Source organism: Sarcophilus harrisii, chromosome 4 (assembly GCF_902635505.1).
Source record: "Sarcophilus harrisii chromosome 4, mSarHar1.11, whole genome shotgun sequence".
In the NCBI taxonomy this organism is placed as follows: domain Eukaryota; kingdom Metazoa; phylum Chordata; class Mammalia; order Dasyuromorphia; family Dasyuridae; genus Sarcophilus; species Sarcophilus harrisii.
In genome coordinates, this window is record NC_045429.1 from 50,249,619 (window position 1) to 50,272,065 (window position 22,447).

The 22,447-nt window shown below is 36.0% G+C and overlaps 1 protein-coding gene across 6 annotated transcripts in view; it reads left to right on the top strand.

Annotated features, from left to right (window-relative positions):
• Positions 1-22,447, top strand: part of DDR2 (discoidin domain receptor tyrosine kinase 2) — a 206,739-nt gene that overhangs the window by 179,915 nt on the left and 4,377 nt on the right. For 5 of the 6 annotated variants that reach the window (XM_031936799.1, XM_031936802.1, XM_031936800.1 and 2 more), the window contains 8 exons: positions 736-979; positions 1,947-2,009; positions 2,872-3,002; positions 4,464-4,674; positions 9,028-9,305; positions 14,186-14,313; positions 17,543-17,734; positions 19,396-19,630. In XM_031936799.1, the coding sequence (XP_031792659.1) occupies positions 736-979; positions 1,947-2,009; positions 2,872-3,002; positions 4,464-4,674; positions 9,028-9,305; positions 14,186-14,313; positions 17,543-17,734; positions 19,396-19,630 (1,482 nt within the window). The remainder of the gene's footprint in view (positions 1-735; positions 980-1,946; positions 2,010-2,871; positions 3,003-4,463; positions 4,675-9,027; positions 9,306-14,185; positions 14,314-17,542; positions 17,735-19,395; positions 19,631-22,447) is intronic. The other variant, XM_031936798.1, reaches the window with a different exon arrangement.

Below are 22,447 nucleotides of genomic sequence, written 5' to 3' on the forward strand. Positions count from 1 at the left end.
TAAACACCAGAAAGAACTTCAAAAGGAAAGTCATAAAAACTTCTCTCAGGGTCAGCTGAATATAGCATGTGGCTCTGCTAGTAAGCTGGGGATGAACCAGATAATTACTAAATCACTAGTTTTTAATCCTTTTCCATTGCCTTATGATATGTTGAAGGACTTAATTGAGACCTTCTCACTATTGCTTGGTCTAAAACTCAGTTCACCTATGACTCGAGAGATGTGATTTTCTCAATGTTCATTTTTAATGAGAAGGGAAGAAAATTAATAATAATATATTTTCAGTTGAACCCCATCATTTTGTTATTTAAAAACAAATATTATTTGTGGGAAATTATGTAATAAGGGATGATTTTTATGGTATTTCAGTTGGAGAAAAGAGGAAATGGAATGGTATAATAGGCTCAACTCGTTTGGACATGTATTCTAAAGGTTAGTGGGATGGTTTTAGGCACTCCTTGAAAAGGAGTTGTTTGGTATCCTGTCTCATTCTCTTACTCCAATTAAGCTCTAGTCTTCTTTTCAGTGGACCCCAAGATGTGTTAACATGATAAACTTTGGAGTTCCTACAAGGGAGAAATGAGAAGAAAAAGTGGACTATGGTCATGAGGATTTCCCATTGGGAGAAATCATAAAGTGCTGTGAGGTGCTAGGAAGACATCATTTCCCTAAACCACCTAGTATAAGTAGTAGATAGCATCCTCACCCATGGATCTGTGTCCTTCTCCTTGCCAGGTCCACTGCAATAACATGTTTGCTAAAGGGGTGAAGATCTTTAAGGAGGTTCAGTGCTACTTCCGTTCAGAGTCCAATGAATGGGAGCCCAATGCTGTCTCCTTCCTCCTGGTCCTGGATGATGTCAACCCAAGTGCCCGCTTTGTCACAGTGCCTCTTCTTCACCGGATGGCCAGTGCCATTAAATGCCAGTTCCACTTTGCTGATACCTGGATGATGTTCAGTGAAATCACCTTTCAGTCAGGTACTCATGTGAAGAAGGGCAGGAGTAGGGTCATATTGGAGGAAGGAGGGAGGTAAAGGCAAAGAATGGTGATTGGCAGATCACGGGAAGTGGGAGCTCCTGGCTGCTTGGCAGCTTGGAGGGGTGGACTTAAAGAGACTACTTTTCCAATGAATAGAGGAAATGAGAAAGTAGAGAATGACAGGTTATGATGTCTGACTAACCAGTGGCCAGAGATGTTGTAATGGAAATCAACCAATAAAGAGTTAGCATAAGTAACCTATCTAAAGAAATGTTTAATAGCCAGATAACCAGGGAGAAAAATTTATGCATGATACACTTTTAGGTATAATCTGCTTTGTTAACATTTTGTCTTTCACTTAATCTTAAATTTCAAAAATCAACAAAACAATAAAGTTCTGATGTGTAGCATTTGCTAATTTCCAATATCTACACTGAAAATTTCAAATTGACTCTAATGAACCAACTCAAGCTCACTCCAGCATATTTCTAGGTTTATATTTTTTCCGTCATCATCAGCAGCAGCACCATCATCATCATCATCATCAATAATACAAAAAATAGTAAAAAGATAGTTTCTTATTGTTCACCTGCATCTCTCACCCATTTGCCAAATCATAGTTCAGCTATATATTACATATAGATATAAGCTCCATACTAACCCAATACATGCCATTATTATCTGCCATTAGCTTCTTAATGGTCCAATTGGGTATCATCATAGGATCATAGATCCTCACCTCAGATGTCATTTAATCCAATCCTTTCCTTTTACAAATGGGGAAACGGAGGCCCAGAAATGTCAAGTGATATATCCAAGAGCATACAGGTAATGAGTATTAGAGGAGACACTGAATCCAGGTCTTTTGGACTCCAGAGGCACTATTCTTTCCATTGTACTATGCTGTACCTTCCATCAACAGAATATTAATTTTTCCCCATGCTGTCTCTCACTTTATCCTCATAGATGCTGCGATGTACAACAATTCTGGAGCCCTTCCCACTTCCTCAGTGGCACCTACCACTTATGGTAGGTATCATTCTTTTTTTCAAGCATTAAGATTCCAATATCTTGGGAGCAGATGGGTAGAAAACTAGAGGTATATACCTCTCAGGTGAAGATGTTTGATGGCAAAAGGCTTTTAAGAATCCTGGAGATAATTCAAACCTGATTGGAAACTGTAAAGACAAGGAGGTCAAATGTTGTGTAATACATCAATTGTGGGAGAATCTGAAGAGGCATTCATCTGCCTTGGAACTATTCTGTGAGAGACTGGAAAATTTGAGGCAGAAAAGGGAGGGAAGGACCACTTTCAAGTGAGGAGATGGTGGATCTTCAGAGGAAGAAAAAGTAAGAAGATATAATGGTAAAGAAGGGACAAATGTGAAACTCCTTAGACAATTCTACTGGCCTATCTATGCCATACCACTGTCTAGAGAAACCAGGTTTACTCTAGACTTTGGATTTTCTGGTGTATTCCTGTGAGCTAGATAAGAAGTCACCCTGGCTGTGTAATTGCTCTATAGCAGAGGGATAACAGGATTTACAGATTGCACTCAATTTGATTTCAGAGTTGTAGGGGAAAATTTAGCAAGTGGATAGTGGAAATATCCTTAATTCTAATCCTGGAATAGTTAAAAACTTACAAGTTAATTAAGCCAAGCCTTGGACCTGGAAGAAAGCACCTAGCAGGGTAAGCAAGTCAAGGACAAAAAAAATGTTTAAATGACTGCTTCTGGAATCATTGTGAGAAAGACATTTTTTTCCTTTTCTCTCCCAGCATCACAGAATCTCATAGTTGGAAGGGCCTTTGAAAGTCATTCAGTCTGTTCTGTGCTCCATTATCTCCTGATGAAATAGTCACATTTTTCTGTTTCTCTTCTCTCCATAGATCCAATGCTCAAGGTGGATGACAGCAACACCCGCATCTTGATTGGTTGTCTGGTGGCCATCATCTTCATCCTTGTGGCCATCATTGTCATTATCCTCTGGAGGCAGTTCTGGCAAAAAATGCTGGAGAAGGTGAGGAAGAGAACAGTGGGATTTCAAACGCATCTTTCTCTCCATTTCCATGATCTACAATTGCTTATAGGACTAAAAAATTGTAGTACTGGAAAATGTCATGTTTACCTAGTACTTTCATATATGTTATCTCACCTGATTCTTCTGGGAGACAAGCAGAATAAATAATATTTTAATAGGGAAAAAAGTGAGATTACTCGGCCAAGTCTAGAACTTGGGACTAGAACTTAGACTGTTAAACTCCAAGTCCAATACTCTTTATCTCTTTACTGCATTGATCAGAAAGAGGGCCATGTTTAGACATCCAAAAAACTGATAGCTCAATAAATCATAAGAAGTCATGTAGACAGATTTTATTGGGGTTTTAGAATTTCTATTGACAAAATGAATTGAGTTTAGAGCCCAATTCACAGAGAATGTCAATGCTAGAAGGGAACTCAGAGATCATTTAGTCAGCCTTTCTTAATTTTCAGATTGGGAAATTGAGGCCCAGAAAAAGGGAATGATATCTTCTAAAAGTTTACTTGCTATAGTTGATGAGGTAATAATTATAAAATGCTTAGTACGATTCCTGATGCATTAGTAATTGCTCCAAAAATATTAATACTAATATTAGTATTGTTTCCTCATGACATATCCTGAGTAGAGGATTGGTCAGCCAGCAATTTCCTGCCCTAGTACTATGAAAACTAAGGTTCTCAGTAAATTGAAGAGTAAGCCATTATAGTACAATCCTAAGGACACTAGATCTGGAGGCTGAAAACCTTGAACTTATTTAGCTGTATGACCTTAGGTAAGTCCTTAGCCTTTCTTGGTTTAGCTTCTCATCTGCAAAATCAGGGAGTTAATGGTTTTAGGTATTATCCAGCTTCTTCTTCTCCATAGCAAATAACTGAAATTCATTTCATTATCTATTTATAGATAACATTCCCCCTCTTCCCTTTGTCCCAAATATATGTCAGTTTGATCCAACAGACATTTTAAAGCATCAACTGGGTATAGTATGTTCTAGTAGGGGCCACATTGTAGAGTCACATAATGAACAATCGACAGTCCCATAATCAAAAAATTAAGGATGAAAGAAGAATTTAAATATTTACATGAAAGTTAAAATTCAATTCAGTAAGATCTTTAAAAGCATTTCCTATGTGAAAGACAGTGTGTAAATGTTGAAAATAGTTCAAAGTTCAATAGTTCAAAGGTAGTGTACATATCCTATTAGTTAGGTAAGATTATAAGTATGCCAGAAAGGTGAACTAGAGAGGGTGAAGGCAGGGTTCATACCTTGTTTAAATTCATGTTCATCTAAATGGAAGGGCATGGGAAGAGAGGAGGGAGGAAGAAAGAGAGAAGAGGGAGGAGGGAAGAGAGATGAAGAAGAGTCAAGGGAGGAGGGAGGAGAGGATGTTTCTTCATTGCTGTCATCCTAGCACTGTTCTCCTGAATATCCTTTTCTTGCAGGCTTCCCGGAGGATGCTGGATGATGAAATGACTGTCAGTCTTTCCCTGCCTAGTGAATCCAGCATGTTCAACAACAATCATTCTTCATCACCTAGTGAGCAGGAGTCCAACTCCACTTATGATCGTATTTTCCCCCTTGGTCCTGACTACCAGGAGCCTTCCCGACTCATACGGAAACTTCCTGAATTTGCTCCAGGAGATGAGGAGGCAGGTTAGGAATGGGGCAAAGGGATTATCAAAGAAAGCCTTATGACTAGTGTAATTAAAATACATATCTTAACCAATGGGATGATTGGTGGCCTATACAAGTTTTATATGTATATATACATGTATATGTGTATTTTATATACATATATTATATATGTATATATACATACAAATGTAGATATATGTTTGTGAGCTTATACATATACATGTATGTGATAGATTGTGAATATACATATATATGTAACATATTCATATATACACAGATGTTAAAGCCCACAGGAAGTAGAAAATAAATTGCTACTGGGATCTGAGTCAAGTAATGACTTCTGATTTAATAAAGTCCATAAGTGTCTCCTATCTAACCTAAATAGTTATAACTAGTGTTTATAGACCACTTTAAGTTTTGAAAAGCTCTTTACATGTATATTGTTTGGAGGCAGTTAGATGACTTCCTCTGAAGTCAGAGGATCTGAATCCTCAGATACTTAATACCTCCTATTTGTATGACCCATAGCAAATCACTTATCCCAAATTGCCACAGCAAAACAGCAACAACAATTCTACAAATATATTGTTTGTCTCTCACCAAAAAAAATCCCTCAGAGGTGGGGACTATTATTTTCCTCAATTTATAGATGAAGAAACTGAGATAGAGGTGAATTATCTTGCCCAGGGTCACTGGGATACTAAGAATGTGCCTCTGGATTTGAACTTCCTGACTCCAGGCAAACTCTGTCTGCTGTACTACTTAGCTGTCTCAAAGGGGTTAGCATGCTGGAATTAGATTTACCAAGGTCTGAGTTCAAATCCTACTCTTTCTATTCTACTGAGGACAAGTCTTATGACTATACTGATCCTCAAGTAGCTCTTTAAGAGTCAAAGTCATAAAAGGTTGCAATTACCATTGATACAAAATAATATTTCCTTGGCACATATACATCTTTTATACACGCAACATTTTATGTGTATAAACACATACACATATGCATATTTTACAGTTATATATGTGTACATATCTACATTATATAAATGATGAATGAAACAAATAACATATGCATGAAATATGTATGAATATATGAATAATATATGAATGAAATAAATATAGAAATAATTGAATGAATGGGAAATTATTCAAGGATAGCTATTTCCCTTTTGCCTATGTAGGTATTTCCCCCGGAAAAAGGAAATATCACAACTTTTTATAATTAAACATCAACATCAATGAACTGAAATGGATGAGAATGAGTGAATTTAATTCAGGTGATCACAAAATATACTACTGTGGGCAAAAGTCCTTTAGAAGAAATGGTATAGCTCTCATAGTCAATAAAAGGATAAGCAAAGCAGTATTGGAGTACATTTCAAAAATGACTGAATGATATCTGTTCTAATCTAATGTAAACTATTCATCAACACAATAATTTAAGTCCATGCCCCAACCACTGATGCTGAAGAGGCCAAAGTTGATCAATTCTATAAAGAATGAAAACATCATGTAGAAGTAATACCAAAAAAAGATATCACATTAATCACATAGGATTGTAATACTAACATAGTAAATTAAAAGATAATTGGAATATCAGACAAGTTTGGAGTAAAACATGAAGGAGGGCAAAGACAAGGTAACTTACTGGTCATAAGAAATACTCTTTCCCAATAACCCAAAAGGCAATTCTATGTATGGACATTCATATATAGGTCAATATAGAACTCAGATGATTATATACTTTGCAATAAAAGTAGGAAAATCTATACACTCAGTTAAAACTGACTGTTGTTGACTATAGCTCAAATTACAAATTTATTATAAAATTCAGACTTAAATTGAAGAAAATAGGGGAAACCATAAGATAACATAATTATGACCCTAAATAGCATCCTTGATGAATATGGAGTAGAGGTGATGAAGAGATTTACGGAATTAGATCTGGTAGATAAAATTCCTGAAGAACTATGGACATAAGTTCACAATACTGTACAGAAGGCAGCAATCAAAAAAATTCTAAAGAAAAAGAAGAGCAGGATTCCAAAATGACTGTCTGATGAGGCTTTATAAAAGGAAAGATATACAACTGGATGCAGAATTCTAGAGAATAGCAGGAAGAAATAAGGTTTTCTTAAATAAACAAGGCAAAGAAATAGAAAAAAATAAAACGAGAAGCACAAAAGGTCTCTTCAAGAAAATTAGATATCAAATGAGCATTTCATGAAAAAATATTGGGCATATGAAAGACAAAAGTGGTAGGTATTTAAAAGAAGTAGAAGAAATTAAGAAGATGTGGCAAGAATACACAAAAGAACTATACAAGAAAGATCTTGACATCGCTGATAACTACACAGTGGTGTGGTTACAGATCTGGAGCCAGACATCATGGAGAATAAAGTCAAATAGGCCTTTGGTAGCTATAAGGTTAGTGTAAGTAATGAAATTCCAGCTGAGATATTTAAAAAACTAAAAGATGATGCTGTTAAGTGCTGCATTCAATATTCCAAGCAAATTTGGAAAAAACAACAGTGACCACTGGATTGGAAAAGGTTGGTTTATTTCCTAATCCTAAAGAAGGGGAATGCAAAGGAATGTTCACATTATTGAACAATTGTGCTTATTTTACATGCCAGTAAGATTTGCTTAAGATTAATCATGAATTACAGGAAGAGCTTGTTGGTTTTTAAAGTATTTCCAAATTTACAGTATTTCCTAAATTATGAAGAAAGCAAAGGAGTTCCAGAAACAAAAATCTATTTCTGCTTTATTTACTACAGTAAAATTTCTGACTATGTGGATCACAACAAAATGTGGCAAGTTATCAAAGAGGTGGAAGTACCTGATTATTTTACTTGTTTACTGAGGAACCTGTATGTGGTCCAAGAAGCAACAGTTAGAGATGAACATAGAACAACTGATTGATGTAAGACTGGAAAAGGATTATGATGAGGCTGTAAATTGTTATCTTATTTAATTTGCATGCAGAATACATCATGTAAAATATCAGACTGGATAAATCAAAATCTGTAATTAAGATTGCCAGTAGAAATATCAACAATCTTAGAAATGGAAATGATACCAGTCTGATGGCAGAAAGTGAAGAAGGTAAAAGAGGAGAGTGTAAAAGTTGGCTTGTAGCTTAACGTCAAAAAAAAACTAAGATCTTGGCATCTGGTCTCACCACTTTCTGGCAAATGGAGGAAGAATAAATGGAAGCAGTATCAGATTTTATATTCTTAGGCTCAAAAATCACTGCAGATAACAACGGTAGCCATGAAATTAAAAGATGCTTTCTCTCCTTAAAAGGAAACTTATGGAATACCTGAACAGTATACTAAAAAACAGAGTCTTCACCTTACTGAAAAAGATCCATATAGTCAAATGTATGGCAATGCATATAGCAATGTATGGCTTTGAGAGTTAAACTGTAAGGAAAGTTGAATGGTGCAGAATCAATGCTTTAGAAGTGTGGTGTTGGAGAAGACCTTTGAAAATCTCTTGGACATCAAAGAGATCAAATCAGTCAATATTTAAAGAAATTAATTCAGGCTATTCACTGGAAGGTCAAATACTGAAGATGAAGCTTAACTACTGAAGATGAAGCCACATAATAAAAAGATGAGACTCATTTGAAAAGATGCTGATCTTGGGAAAGATTAAAGGCAAGAAAAAAAGGGTATAGCAGAAGAGGAGATGGATAGATAGTGTTATGAAAGCAAAAATCATGAAGCTGGATAGACTTCAAGAGATAATGAAGAATAGAAGGAGCTAATATGCTGTGGGGTCACAAAAAATTAGCCATGACTGAACAACTGAGCAACAAAAAGTATAAATGGGAGGTAGCATCAGAGAGGAGGAGTTTGGGAAAAGTTTCTTGTAAATGGTGAAATGTGAGGTAATTCTCAAAGGAAACCATTGGAACCAAGAGGTTATAAGAAAAGACCATTCAAGTTATGATTGTCAACAAGTAAAAAGGCATTCATAAGGAGGATCTTGTCCAAGGAATAACAAGAAGGCCAGTGTTTCTGGATTGTAGCATGTATAGAGGAAAGTAAAGTATAAAAACAAAACAAAACATAACTGAAAAAGTAGAAAGAGATCCAATCATTAAGGGCTCTAAAGACAAACAAATTTTAAAAAAAATCAACTTTGTCAATGTGTGAGGTGTGCATTAAGAGTTGTTTTAATGTTCATTGCTTTAATTATTAATGAATTAGAGTATTTTTCTTATGACTATTGATAGCTTGGATTTTTTTTCCTCTGAAAACTTCCTTTTCCTGCTTTGACCCTTTATCAGTTGGGTAATGGACAAGTCATGTTAATAATTATAATATTGTGATATAATTTTAAGAGGTTTATCCTTAAAAACAGATGACTACTTGGGGAACTCCAAAGAACCAGGCTCCATCTCTCTCATCTTTCCAGGCTGCAGTGGTGTAGTGAAGCCAGTTCAGCCAAATGGCCCCGAAGGTGTCCCTCATTATGCAGAAGCTGACATTGTGAACCTGCAAGGTGTGACAGGAGGCAACACCTATTCAGTACCTGCAGTTACCATGGACTTACTCTCAGGCAAAGATGTTGCTGTAGAAGAATTCCCCAGGAAACTCTTAACATTCAAGGAGAAGCTGGGAGAAGGCCAGTTTGGAGAGGTGAGCTGATCCATTGGCTATGCTTCTGCTTTCTATGGTTCAATGATACCTACTGATTGTATCTTCTTGAGGGCCTGTTCTCTTCAGTCTTCTTTCTAAATTTGTGGAAGTGGAAATTTGATGATGAACTATTTTACGTGGGTTCTAAAGAACAGTTCTAAAATATTAAAGTCACAAGAGATCTGACAGATCATTTAGCTTATTAAACTCCTCATTTTATAGGTGAAGTGATATCTAGAAAGTAATTCTTTTCAATTCATTTATTAAGGTCCCTACTGTATTCCAGGCCCTGTACCAGGCACTAGGAGTAGGACGGATCTGGAATTACAAGCCATTTTACCCAATGCCATTGCTCTTGATTTTGTCTCATGCTTTCTCTTTGAAGTAACTGTGCTTCAGATGCACTGAAAGACAACCTAAAATTTCAGTCTTGTTTGTAAGTGAAGGAGATGGAAGAGAAGCTAAGAGATGTGATCATTCATTATGAACAGTTCAGAAATACCCTGCTGGAAGGGACTGTGTCCTTTTTCTCTCTCTAATGAGAGTTGTATACAAAACAATGAAAAGTAAACACACTTCTTTTATTCTACCATCCTAGCAAAGTCAACCACCCAAGAGAGTAGATAATCATTTTTGAAATGATGTCAATTTATATGTATAAAAGGAACCATTTCACCTATAAGGCATGTTAGCAAGAGAACCTTCCTGAGAATATGAGGTGTAATAATTTCAGTAGACAGCAATGCCTCAGGGGACTCAATTGACATGCAGTGCCTCAATCTAAAAGAAATTATTTTGGAACTTTGTTCTTGAATATTTCAATGGATCTGTGATCTCATTGACTTGGGTATTTCTCCATACAATGAAGAGTATAAGCCATCCATGTCCTTTCATCCTGTGGGACTCTTGTGTTTGGCCTCTCATAAATCTTCCCCTAGAGCTCCACCCAACATATCAGGGGTCTTCTCATGACATTGGGTTGATACCAATTAAGCACATAAGCTATTCATCAATTATTCCTTGTTCTTTGCAGGGAACTGATCTTTCTTCTTTTCTGGTCATGCATATTATCTTTAAAAACTGTTTTTAATGATGTTGCAATGAACTTGCTGCACCTCTTCATTGCCTTTTGAGTGATTCTCAATTTGAATTCTCTGGAAACTATTAGTTCATGTTTCTCAATCCTATACCATCATTGAAAGAGACAGGCTTTTGTTTTTTAGGAAGAAGTTTGGAATTATGAAGAGCACTGTACAGTTTCCCAAAGACAACCTAACCCATTCTGCTACTTCTATTCAGTTCTAGGGCTAGTTTATTTCCCATGCCTATTCCTTGGCAGAGGTGTAGGTGGTTGGTGGAGGTCAGTGAAGAAAGCACAGAACTTCCTAATTTGGATTTCTATTGAAATCCAATCTTCAAAATCTTCTCAATCTTCAAAATACTGTTAGCAGAAACAATACAATAGAGCCTCACTATGAAATTATCTCTAGGTACTATTCTATAGGGTTGCCTTTCATTATTATCCTCATAACAATGTCTCCTTGGTATTCTCACAACCAAGTGCCTTTAGCTAGGGCTCTAAGAGACACCTAAATTAGATTGAATTTCTTTTTATAAATAATATATAATATATAATAAATAAATATAGTTTATTTTATCATAGTTACATAGTTGATAGCTACAAAGTTAATCACAGTTACAGAATCATAGAATTACAAAACTGGAAGGAATCTCATATGTTATCAGTTGAAACCATTATATCCCAAACATAAATACCCTCTATAAGATCTGAAAAAGATGACAATGAAAAACACTTGTCTCTGAGGGCAATCCATTCTACTTCTTGAATCAAAGATGAGTCATTTATAGGTTTAGATCAGCTTGAGGTGAGGTCTTTGATGGTCTTTGGCATTGTGTTGTTTAACATTTTCACTAATGAAAAGGAATGAAGGAAGGAAGGAAGGAAGGAAGGAAGGAAGGAAGGAAGGAAAGGAAAGAAGGAAGGCAGAAAAAAGAAAGGAAGAAAAGAAGGAAGGGAGGGAGGGAGGAAGGAATGAAGGGAGGAAGGAGAAAATAAGGAAAGAAAAAGGAAGGAAGGCAAAGAAAGGGAGAGGAGAGGAGAGGAGAGGAGGAAAGGAGAAGGAAGGAAGGAGAACATAAGGAAATAAAAAGGAAGGAAGGAGAAAGAAACATTTAGTAAAAAACCTTCTTTGTGTCAGGTATTGTGCTGAGGGCTTTATAATATCTCATTTAATACTCAAAATAACACAGAAAGTTAGGTATTTTTATTATTCCCAATTTACAGTTGAGAAGATTGAGATAGGCAAAGGTAAACTGACTTGCCCAAGGTAACACAATTAGTATCTGAGACTAGATTTGATTTTAAATCTTCCTGACTATGGGTTCAAAGGTCTCTGCATTCCATAACCTAGCTGCTGACAAAAATATGGAGGAAGATATGAATAATATGCTTACCAAATTTGCAGGTAAGATCATGCTAGGAATGACAGTTAATACATTAGTTTACTGAATGTAGATATAAGAATATCTCTAGAGGCTAGAAAAATAATCAGGGTTTAATAAGATGAATATAATTGTGATAAATGTTCTTTATTCAGTTGGTTCAGGCATTCCTGACTCTTAGTGACCCCACTTGAGGTTTCTTGACAAAGTTATTGGAGTGGTTTGCTGTTTCTTTCTGAAGCTCATTTTACAGATGAGGAAACTGAGGTAAACAATTAAATGACTTGCCCAGGTTCACATAGCTAGGAAGTATCTGAAGCTAGATTTGAACTCAGGAAGGTGAGTCTTTCTGACTTCAGTCCTGGAACTCTATCCACTGTGCCATCTAGTTACTCTTACTCTTTATGGTTCAAAAATCCAATTTTATAAGTTCAGAAAATGGAGGGTATGAAAAAAAAAAGGTCTAGGCTTTTGGTGGATTTCCAGCTCAATATCAGTATGATAGTAGATATCATGATATGGCCATCAAAGAAGTCTAATGTTAACCTAGATTTCCTGAATTGAAGAATGGTACTCAGAAAAAGGAAGTAATAATCCTTTTGTATTCTCCCTTAAATGTCCACTTCTTCCAAGAAGTGTTGGACCCAGTTCTAGATACCACATTTTGAAAAAGAGCATTAATAAGTTGGTCTGGTTTAAGAGGATGTTTAGAATGGGGAGAAGACTAGAGACAGTCACATAAGAGGATCATTTGAAGCAACTGAGGATGGAGCCTGGTGAAGATAAGTTAATGGACATGATCTCTATTGTTACATATTGGAAGTACTATCACATTTATTCTGCTTAACCCTAGAGGGATGAGCCAGCAATAATGAGTGATATCATCAAAAGCTCATGAGATTTGGGTTCAGGTACCCTAGGTTAAAAACCTCATTATGCTTTTTTGAAGGATAATTTGAGCAAATCATTTAACTTTCTTGGGACTTCAGCTTCTTCATTTGTGAAATGAGAAAGGTTATCTGTTCTCTTCCAATGCAAAATATTCTCATTGTATGAAATGTTGGAGATTCAAATTTAGGTTCTCCATAAGGAAAAAGTTCAGTACAAGTGACAAAACCTTTCCACTGGATATTTTCAAGTGGAAAATCAGTCACCCATTGACTATGATATTATAGGGGGAGGGGCTTCTGGACAGGTTGGGCTCCATGACAGATGAGCTCCATCCAACTGGAAGATCCTGTCGTTAGGAACTACAAATCTAAATTTTCTTTTCTATAACTTTTACCAATTTATCTTAGCTCCCACAACTGAGATCAAGCAGAAAAAGTTTAATTCTTGACACCATAACAAAGTTTCAATATTTCATGAAGAAGGAAAACATGCCATATTAGGTCAGTGCTTTAATAATGATTTTAATCAGCCATTTGTATAATAGTTTGGAAAGTATATTTATAATAATTTAACTTTAGATAGTCCCTTAAGGATAACAACAACTCTGTGAGAAAGGTAGTTCAAGTATTATTGGAATCATCTTGCAAATCAAGAATCTGAGTCAGACTGTAGCCTGTCCAGGATGAGGCAAGGGGTATATGGCCAACCTAAGGCATGTGACTCCTTAGTCCAGGGCTTATGCCACTATCATCAATCAACAAAAATTGATTAAGTATGTACTGTGTACTAGGCACTGTGTTAGAGGCTGGAAATGTCAAGGCAAAAGAAAAGTAATTCCTGCACTTAGGGAACTTACATTCTAACAAGGGAGTGAAAATTTATGTATATAGGTACATAGAAAGCACATATAAGGTAATTTTGGAGGGGCAACTAGTGGGAGAAGGGGAAAAGGTTGAGCTGAGTCTTGAAAGAAAGTGAAGATTCCAAGAGGCAGAGATTCCAAGAGAGAGAATTACAATTACGTGAGGTAATCATTATAATGGCATGGACATGGGAAATGGCATGTTCTCTGTTATCATCAAAAAAGGCCAGTTTGGTTGGGTTACAATACAGAGAAAGGCAATATGTAATGTAATAATGCAGGGATGATCAAATAGGTGTTTGGGTTATAAAGAGCTTCTATATGATCAACCATATAGTTTAATATTTGATCCAAGAGATGACTAAAGTTTATGAGTAGGGGAAATAACTTGATCAATTCTTACTTTAGGGAAATCACTTTGTTGGCTATATAGAAGATGGATTGAAGTCCAATTAGGAGACCATCTTAGTAAGCCAAGTGATAGGTCATAAGAACTATCATATCATCCTTGTTCTATCCTTTCAGTTCTTTCATCTGCGAAAGGGACAAGTGAAACATCCAATTGGTTCCCAATTCCTCTGTTCCACTTAGCTTATCTCTAGGAAAAGCCCACCAAGAACTCTGAAAGAGCAAATGATGTTGAAACTCAATGAATTTTGTCCAGGTTCATCTCTGTGAAGTGGAGGGCATGGAAAAATTCATGGACAAAGATTTTGCCTTAGATGTCAACACCAACCAACCTGCCCTGGTGGCTGTGAAAATGCTCCGAGCAGATGCCAACAAGAATGCCAGGTCTGTCACCCACATTTTGAATTTCCCTTTACATGTATTTGCTTCTTTGAACCAGGAACATTTCTTAGAAACACCCAAGGAATTTACAAGAGGACATGATTTGGGGTCTATTCAATGTGTGGAAATGATAATAGCCAATGAGTGTATGTTCAGTCTTCATCTTCTTGTTTTTCTTGTATTTTTATCTTCTTATCCTGCATGCAGTTCACCTTCTTAATCTATATTTTTACTAGCTCTATATTTCCAAGAATTTCTACCAACTTAAAAATGAAATTTGTGATTGCGTACATACTGCCCTTTCTACTACCTGTGATTCAGACTCACCACTCTAAGTTCACATGGGCCATTTGAGAGGTTCTTTCTCTTACTATTCCTCACGGCTCACATCTCCACCTACATCTTCTATGGGAACATCAGAAATTTGGCTCATTTCTTTTTTAAGGATCATGCTTCCTGTTCTCTCTACAAGAAAGTGAAGCTAAAAAATTGAGCATTAAAAACCAAAAGTTTATGAAAGATAAATAACAACAATAAAAATAATAGAATAACACTCTTTTTCCTTCCATGTCTTCTAGTACCATTTCTGAAACTCAGAACTTGGATAATAATTCTGCTTAGACCCAAGGTATCTGAAAGTCTTGTTAAAGGGGTGAACTATTCTAGAAATTCACTTGCTTGAAAGGAGTCTCTTTATTCTCCCCATCCTTGGTGGGGGAGAATATTTCCCTTGTCACTGTTAGATGACTTCATGTTTAGTCTGTGGTGTCTTGCAGTGTTCTTGATTTTGTTTTTTTTTTTTTTAATTTTTTAATTTTTTTAAATTTTTTAAATTTTTTTTTAGTGTTCTTGATTTTGATTTTGTGTTATCTTAATAAGTGGCTGGTATTTTGATCACTGCCCCAGGCTGGTCCAAGTTTCCTTAGGCTGGCTGGCAGTGGGATCACTATCTCTTGTAAATACTTGCTCATCATTCTATCTGGCATGTTCCCTGCCTCAGTCTAACATCCACTCCCAAGACTAGTTGGCTCTGTGGCCCTTAGGGTTACTGACCTCTGGATCTTGGTCATCAGTGAGGTCTCCCTTACCTGATGGGGAAATCTAAGGTGCCCTTGCTTTGTAGGTATGGCAGCAGACTTGTTCATGTTTCTTTCCCTATCCCAAGCCAAAGTGGAGTTGAAGTAAACAGTTTGACCCAAATAGAGAGAAAGTCGCTTATAATTCCAATGTATACTAACCTCCTTTGAGCAAACATACTCTTGGTAATCAGACCTATACTTTCTTGCCAAATCTGTATTTTCCTTTTCTTCATCTTGTTAAATCTTTCTTTTCTTGAGTGTCCTTTCCTCCCACCCTTCTTTTTTTCCTTCTATAATAATAGCTATTTATGTAAGTCATTAAGTTTTATTAATTACTTTGCATGCACTCTCTCATTTGACTCTCACAACAATCTTATAAGATAAAAATTTCCAGAAAATGGAGACTGTGAGAGTTTAAAGAATTCATTTACAACTAGAGACCTAGTATGTATCAAAATCACGTTTTGAACATAGGTCTGGTGCACCTTTTAACACTTCAATATATGCTCTTTGTCTTTCTTTCTGTATCCACTGAACCTGAGAATATCCAGCTGTCTTTACTTGGAAACATATTCCAAAAAAGTCCTCTAGTACTTCCTCGTGTCGTGTAAGAGTTTAAGATTAATATGGATTACGGTTTCTGCTTTCACACCCTTATCTTACAGCCTTCCTATTATAGCATTGATGAGTTATTCTGCCATTGAGACTTACTTTCTCTGCAAGAGCTGCACATCTGAGTAACACTGCCTTGTATTGTTTTGATTTATGTCATGAGCATTCCAAATACTTTCAGGAGAAAGTTTATTGTCCTTGTCTCAAATAACATGATAAGCCCCAAGAACCATGACAGTATGCCCCTGGGGAGTCCTATGGTTGACACACTTAGAGTTTGAGGAGAGAAGCGATGAAGCTATGAACAGTTTCAGACCGTTATCTATGAGACTTTATTAGGCTGAATTGACTGTACAGCTTTCCAAATCATACTGAAGGACTACGTTCTTCATCCTTAAACATGTATTTATGATCTTGGCACATGATTTTTTAGAGAAATGACAAGGAAATACAAAGGATACAATGAGTACCTTGCCAGCGTTTATATTTGGGGAACTGAGATATGATTTAAATTCATTTGTGTACCCTTATCTTTTAAGCAAGATCGGATGCCAGAGTCCCCGAATCTCCTAGAGATATCTTAGTTTTTCAGGGGTTTGAGGAGACCTAAGAGAGTTATGTTAGGACTTGGGTAGACATAAAAAGATCACAGTCATCTCAAGATTTCAGTCTGGGGGAACACAGAGAAGTTCCAACATAGCCACTCCTTTATAAATGATTCTTATATGCCACATAAGGGTCTTAGGACAATGCAATTCTGATCCATTCCTGTAGGGTCCAAAATAAGCTGTTGCAGCCAGCTGCTAGATGGGAAATTGTCAGTAGTGACCCAGGTTATTTCATCATTCAATGGATCTGTTTGGTTAGGACTTGCAATAAATCATAAAATTTTCAGGCTAGAAGTTTTCTAGCGATACCCAACCAGTACACATCTATTTTTTTTTTTTATCCCTGGTCTTCTAAGTGCAATTTTTGAAGTATGAGTATGTTATTACAGTGTGCCTTTAAATAGGGATGCTTTAAAATTGACTATCCTGTTAATTATTTTGGTGATTGGATTGCAACTATTAATAATATTTTGATATATGAATATATATATATATATATCTTTATAAGATATATAAATCAGGGATAAAATATTCACTTTTAAAAAACATGTTTCACTTTATCAAATAACTGAGATTAGAACTCCTTTAAGTAATAAGCTCCTATGATGCTCTTAAAATAGGATTCTGTTTGCAAATTTAGTTTGCCAACATTATTATAGGACATATAGTTCTATAAAAACATATTTTGTAGAGCAAGTAGACTAGCCAGTCACCAGGCATTCTATACCTATTCTACGAAGCAGAACAAGATCAGATGGAGTTATGGGCAAGTGGAGATAGGAAGTCTTTGCGGGGAGTTTTTTTCTGTTTGATGCCTTCCAACTCCAGTGACTTCTGGGGTGTGTGTATGTGTGTGTATGTGTGTGTGTGTGTGTGTGTGTGTGTGTGTGTGTGTGTGTCTATATATATATATTTGTCTATATATTTCCAAAGGAATGATTTTCTCAAAGAGATAAAGATCATGTCCCGGCTGAAGGATCCAAACATCATCCGGCTGTTAGCAGTGTGCATTGCAGAAGACCCTCTATGTATGATCACTGAGTACATGGAGAATGGGGACCTCAACCAATTCCTTTCCCGACACGAGCCCCAGAACCCTCCCTCCAGCAATGCACCTACTGTCAGGTAACTGAGTCAGGCCTGTGTTAGGTTTATCTGACATCACATTTTAGGAAGGATGCTGATCAGCTTGAGAGGATTTTAAGGAAAAGGAGAGGAGCAATAGAGGGGACCAGAAATCTTGTCCTTATTTTTGACTCATCAGTTGAAAACACTTTGGGATACTTATCCCAAAGAAAAGAAACGTTAAGAAAGAAACAATTATTTTAAACCATTTAAAAAGCTATCATTGGGAGGAAGATTAGACATGGTCTTCTTGGCCCCTATTTTAGGCTTGTTATAAGGACAAAATACTGGACAATTAGAACTACCCAAAAGATAGTGTGAGCAGTCTTCAGAGTTAATGGTTCCTCTTTCTTTCTACCACCAGGCACTGTGCCCTAGGAACACAAATACATAAAATGAAACCATCTCTATCTTCAGGGAGTTTCTATTGTTTAAGGGCTATATAAGGATGAAACTTCATTATGTTCATTATTATTATTATTAGGTCTACATCTCAGTTTCCCTTTTTTCCTAATAAAAACAGCTCTCAAATACAATAACAATGTTTTAATATTATTTGAGGATTTATTTCTGAATATTACATCATCAAAAATAGTTTAATCCAATTAATTCAATATTAATCTAATTGTTATTGAACATAAGATATTCCTTATGCTCAGCACTTTGCTAATTGTTGTCAATGATACAAAATAGCAGAATTCCAGATTCAAAAGAATTGTCGGCATCAATCTGGTCCAAAAATGTAGCAATGAGAATTCCATTTACAGTATACGTAACAACTAGACATCCAAATGTAAGAGTTTATTGCAATTCTCAAGAAACTTTGTGTATAGTTGGAGAGTCTCATCTCTCACATCCACAATTTAATTAAATGCAGCAAATTTACATATAAGGCACTGCACTAGGCATAGGAGGTTGAGACAAAAATAAACTGTGCCTGAAAGAGCTTACATGCTACTGGGGGTTGGGGTGCAGGAGGAGAATGCAGTACATATAAAAATTAACTACAAGCTATGTGCTAAATCATTTCAAGAGGGAGAGATTACTAATAATTAAGGGGATTAGGAATGTCATCAAGTGTGAAGATACAGCTCAGTTGCTGTGAAGGAAGATAGGGATTCCACAATATAGTACACAAGGGAGGGGGGATGGATGGCATTTCAAATTTAGGGAACTAATGAAAAGACAAGGGATTGGGAGAGGGAATGTCATATGGGACAGATAATAGATAGGCCAATCTGACAGGAAGAAGATGATTGAGCCTATAAAATAAAAAAATAACCTGGAAAGAAAGGTGAAAGCTAGACTCTGCAGGCGTCTGTCTGTCTATCTATCTGTCTATCTATCCATCTCATTTATCATCTGTCTATCATCTAGCTACCTGTTTATCTTTCTATCCATCCATCCATCCATTTTTTTCGGGGGAACCTTTAAATGCCAAGCTGGGGGTATGTATTTTATCCTAGAGATAAAAGAAAACTGTTGAAGATTTTAAATTTGGGGTATGGAGCTCAACTTAGATTTGGCAGCTATGTGGAGGTTGGACTGGAGTAGGGAGGCCAATTAGGCATTTACTGCAATAGTCCTGGTGAGGTGACAAAGTTTGTGTCCATCTGCATTCATCTGGATACTTCTGATTGTCTCCTATCATATTTCCTCAGTTATATAAACCTGAAGTTTATGGCCACACAGATAGCATCGGGAATGAAGTATTTGTCCTCTCTAAATTTTGTCCACCGGGACCTGGCCACACGAAACTGTTTAGTGGGTAAGAACTACACCATCAAGATAGCAGACTTTGGAATGAGCAGGAACCTGTACAGCGGAGATTACTACAGGATCCAAGGGCGGGCAGTGCTCCCTATCCGCTGGATGTCTTGGGAGAGTATCTTATTGGTGAGTTTTCATATTTTCAACCTCTAATATCTAAATCAACAATATTTTTCAAAAGTCTATGACTTTTCTAGGTTCATAAGGTAGTATGTGTAGATTTGCATCTGGGATATTAGAAAAACTTGGTATCTCTCTTTGTCTAAACAATTTTAATATTAAAATCCAGTCTGTCCTATTCATTTATTTTTTACTATCATGTAATCTTATTGGAGCACCATTATGATTACATCTCTCCTCTAATAAAAAATCTTCATTAACTTCCCAGTGCCAAAGGATAAAATAATAAACTACTGTGCTTGCTATTTAAGGTCCTTTTGAATGACATTTCTTAAATTGTAAGTCATGATCCTATATCAGGTTGCACAACGGAATGTGGGGGGGTCACAAAATTATGGGGGAGAGAGAAGGACAGAGAGACAGAAGCAGAGAGACAGAGACAGATAAATACAGAGACAGACAGACAAAGAAAGAGAGTCTGCTTCATGCTGTATTCAGACATGTTTTCCTCTAAAAGCAGATAATATTTTTCATCATGAGTCCTTTGAGATTATGGCATTTCATATCATCATATTGCTGAGAATAGTTAAGTCATTCACAGTGCTTCATCATACAATATTGTTGCTACAGTATATGATCTCCTGTTTTTCTGATCACTTTACTTTGTATCAATTCATATATATATCTTTACAGGTTTTTCTGAAATCATCATGCTTATCATCTTTTATAACATAATAAAATTCTAGAATAATCATATACCACAACTTGTTCAGCCATTTTCCAATTGTTGGGTATCTCCTCAATTTCCAATTATTAGCTACTATGAAAAATGCAAATATTATTTTGTTTAATCCTCAATTGTCGTGAAATGTAGATACTTTTATTATCTTTATTTTACAGCTGAGGAAACTGAAGCAGATCAAGGATAAAAGATTTGCCCAGGATGAATTTGAATACATGTCTTTCTGATTCTAAACTTGGTACTCTAATCCTTGCACCATCTAGCTATATCTACACACTGTTTCTAGGTACATGGGTTATTAATGATTATTCTAAATTTTATCATCAATAATTAACCAATATTATTACATCAACATTTGCATCTTTCTCAATCATTATTAATTACCCTTGGTAAATGCCATTTATGACTATCATACTGATGAAGCAACACACCCTTCCTAAGTAATGTCCTTATCATGACATGATAATTTCTGGGTGATTTGAACAAATCACTTGGGCTTAGGATTCTCTAAATGATAGCATTATAATTTTTGTCACTGAAAATGATTATAAATCATATCTATTTTTCAAATGAGAAAACTGAGATCCAGATAGGTCAGGTGATTTATTAAGGATATAGCTGAAATTAAAATCTAAAATTCTTTCTGTTACATCTTTCTGGCTCTTTAAAGAACAAAAATCATGAACTTAGTTCTAATGCAATAAACATTTCTGAGGTGACTTCTCTATGTTTTGCTAGGGACTGAAGGTATAAAGACAAAACAAAACATAAGTCTTTTCCTTAAAGGAATTTTTATTCTCCTAGAGTCAGGAATCAAGAAACATGTAAACAGAGAAGGGTACTTATGATAATGTAGGTGAGAGGGCATTCCTACTTAGGAGGATCAGGAGAGGTTTCTCTTAGGATGTTGGTCATAAGTTAAATAATGTTGGAAACCTGAAACTTTAAGCAAACAGGTATGGGGGCTGATAATAGAATTCTGAGTTCAGGGAATAACAAATAGCTAAAGTAGAGTGATGTGCAATAAGCCTGGCCATTTTGTTAAATTTCCCAATTGCATTTTAATCCCATGCCATTTCACTCAGGATTTTTGCTGGTTACTTGCATAGATTGGCAATAAGTTGACATCTCTAATTTACAGGATACCTCCATTAATGCCAGACACCTTTTCCCCTAGATGGTCTGGGAAATCACAGGGAAAAAAAGGCTGTAGGGAACTGGAGGTTTTTAATGTCAAAGTGAGGAATTATTATTTTATCCTAAAGAAAACAGGGATTGATATGTTCAGAGCTGTGCTTTAGAAATATAATTTTGATAGCTGGGTGGAAGATGGATTGGACTGTGGAGATAATGGAAATAGGGAGTCCAGTTAGAAGCCTCTTGTAAGAGTAAAGGTCATGAAAACTTGAACTAGGATGACATATGAATGGAGAGAATGGGGAGGTGATATATATGTATGTGTGTGTGTGTGTGTGTGTGTATGTATATATATGTGCACCTCTCTTGATATATATACACACACATATATACGTATATATATATGTGTGTGGGTGTGTGTATACCTCTCTTGATATATATATATATATATATATATATATATGTATATATGTATATATACATGTATATATGTGTGTATGTATAGGGAGATATATATATCTCCCTATACATATGTATCTGTGTTGAAGTTCAGCTCCAGTAGTGATAAAAGGGTGTGGAATGACCAGAGGGCCAGGTGGAAGAGGACCAGATTTTGGCCACTTCCATAGAATTGTAAAAAGTTGTGATACTTATCAGAGTAAAATTGTCATATCAATGTCTTCAAATACATTTCTCCCAAATATCTTTTATTTCCATTGTGGACTGCTTGTTCCTGTCCTAAGTTCAAAGGAATGACTTTGAGCTATTGTATAGCCAAGTTTGTTTTTGTTCCATTCCTAGGCGTTCTCTAATCAGTGTATTAAAAAAATCTGTCTCTGCAAATGTTTATTGGAAGAATTGGTGAGCCCAGATTAATATTTTTCTTGCCCTTTACATATATGTGTGTATGTGTATATGTATGTATGTATGTACATATGTATGTG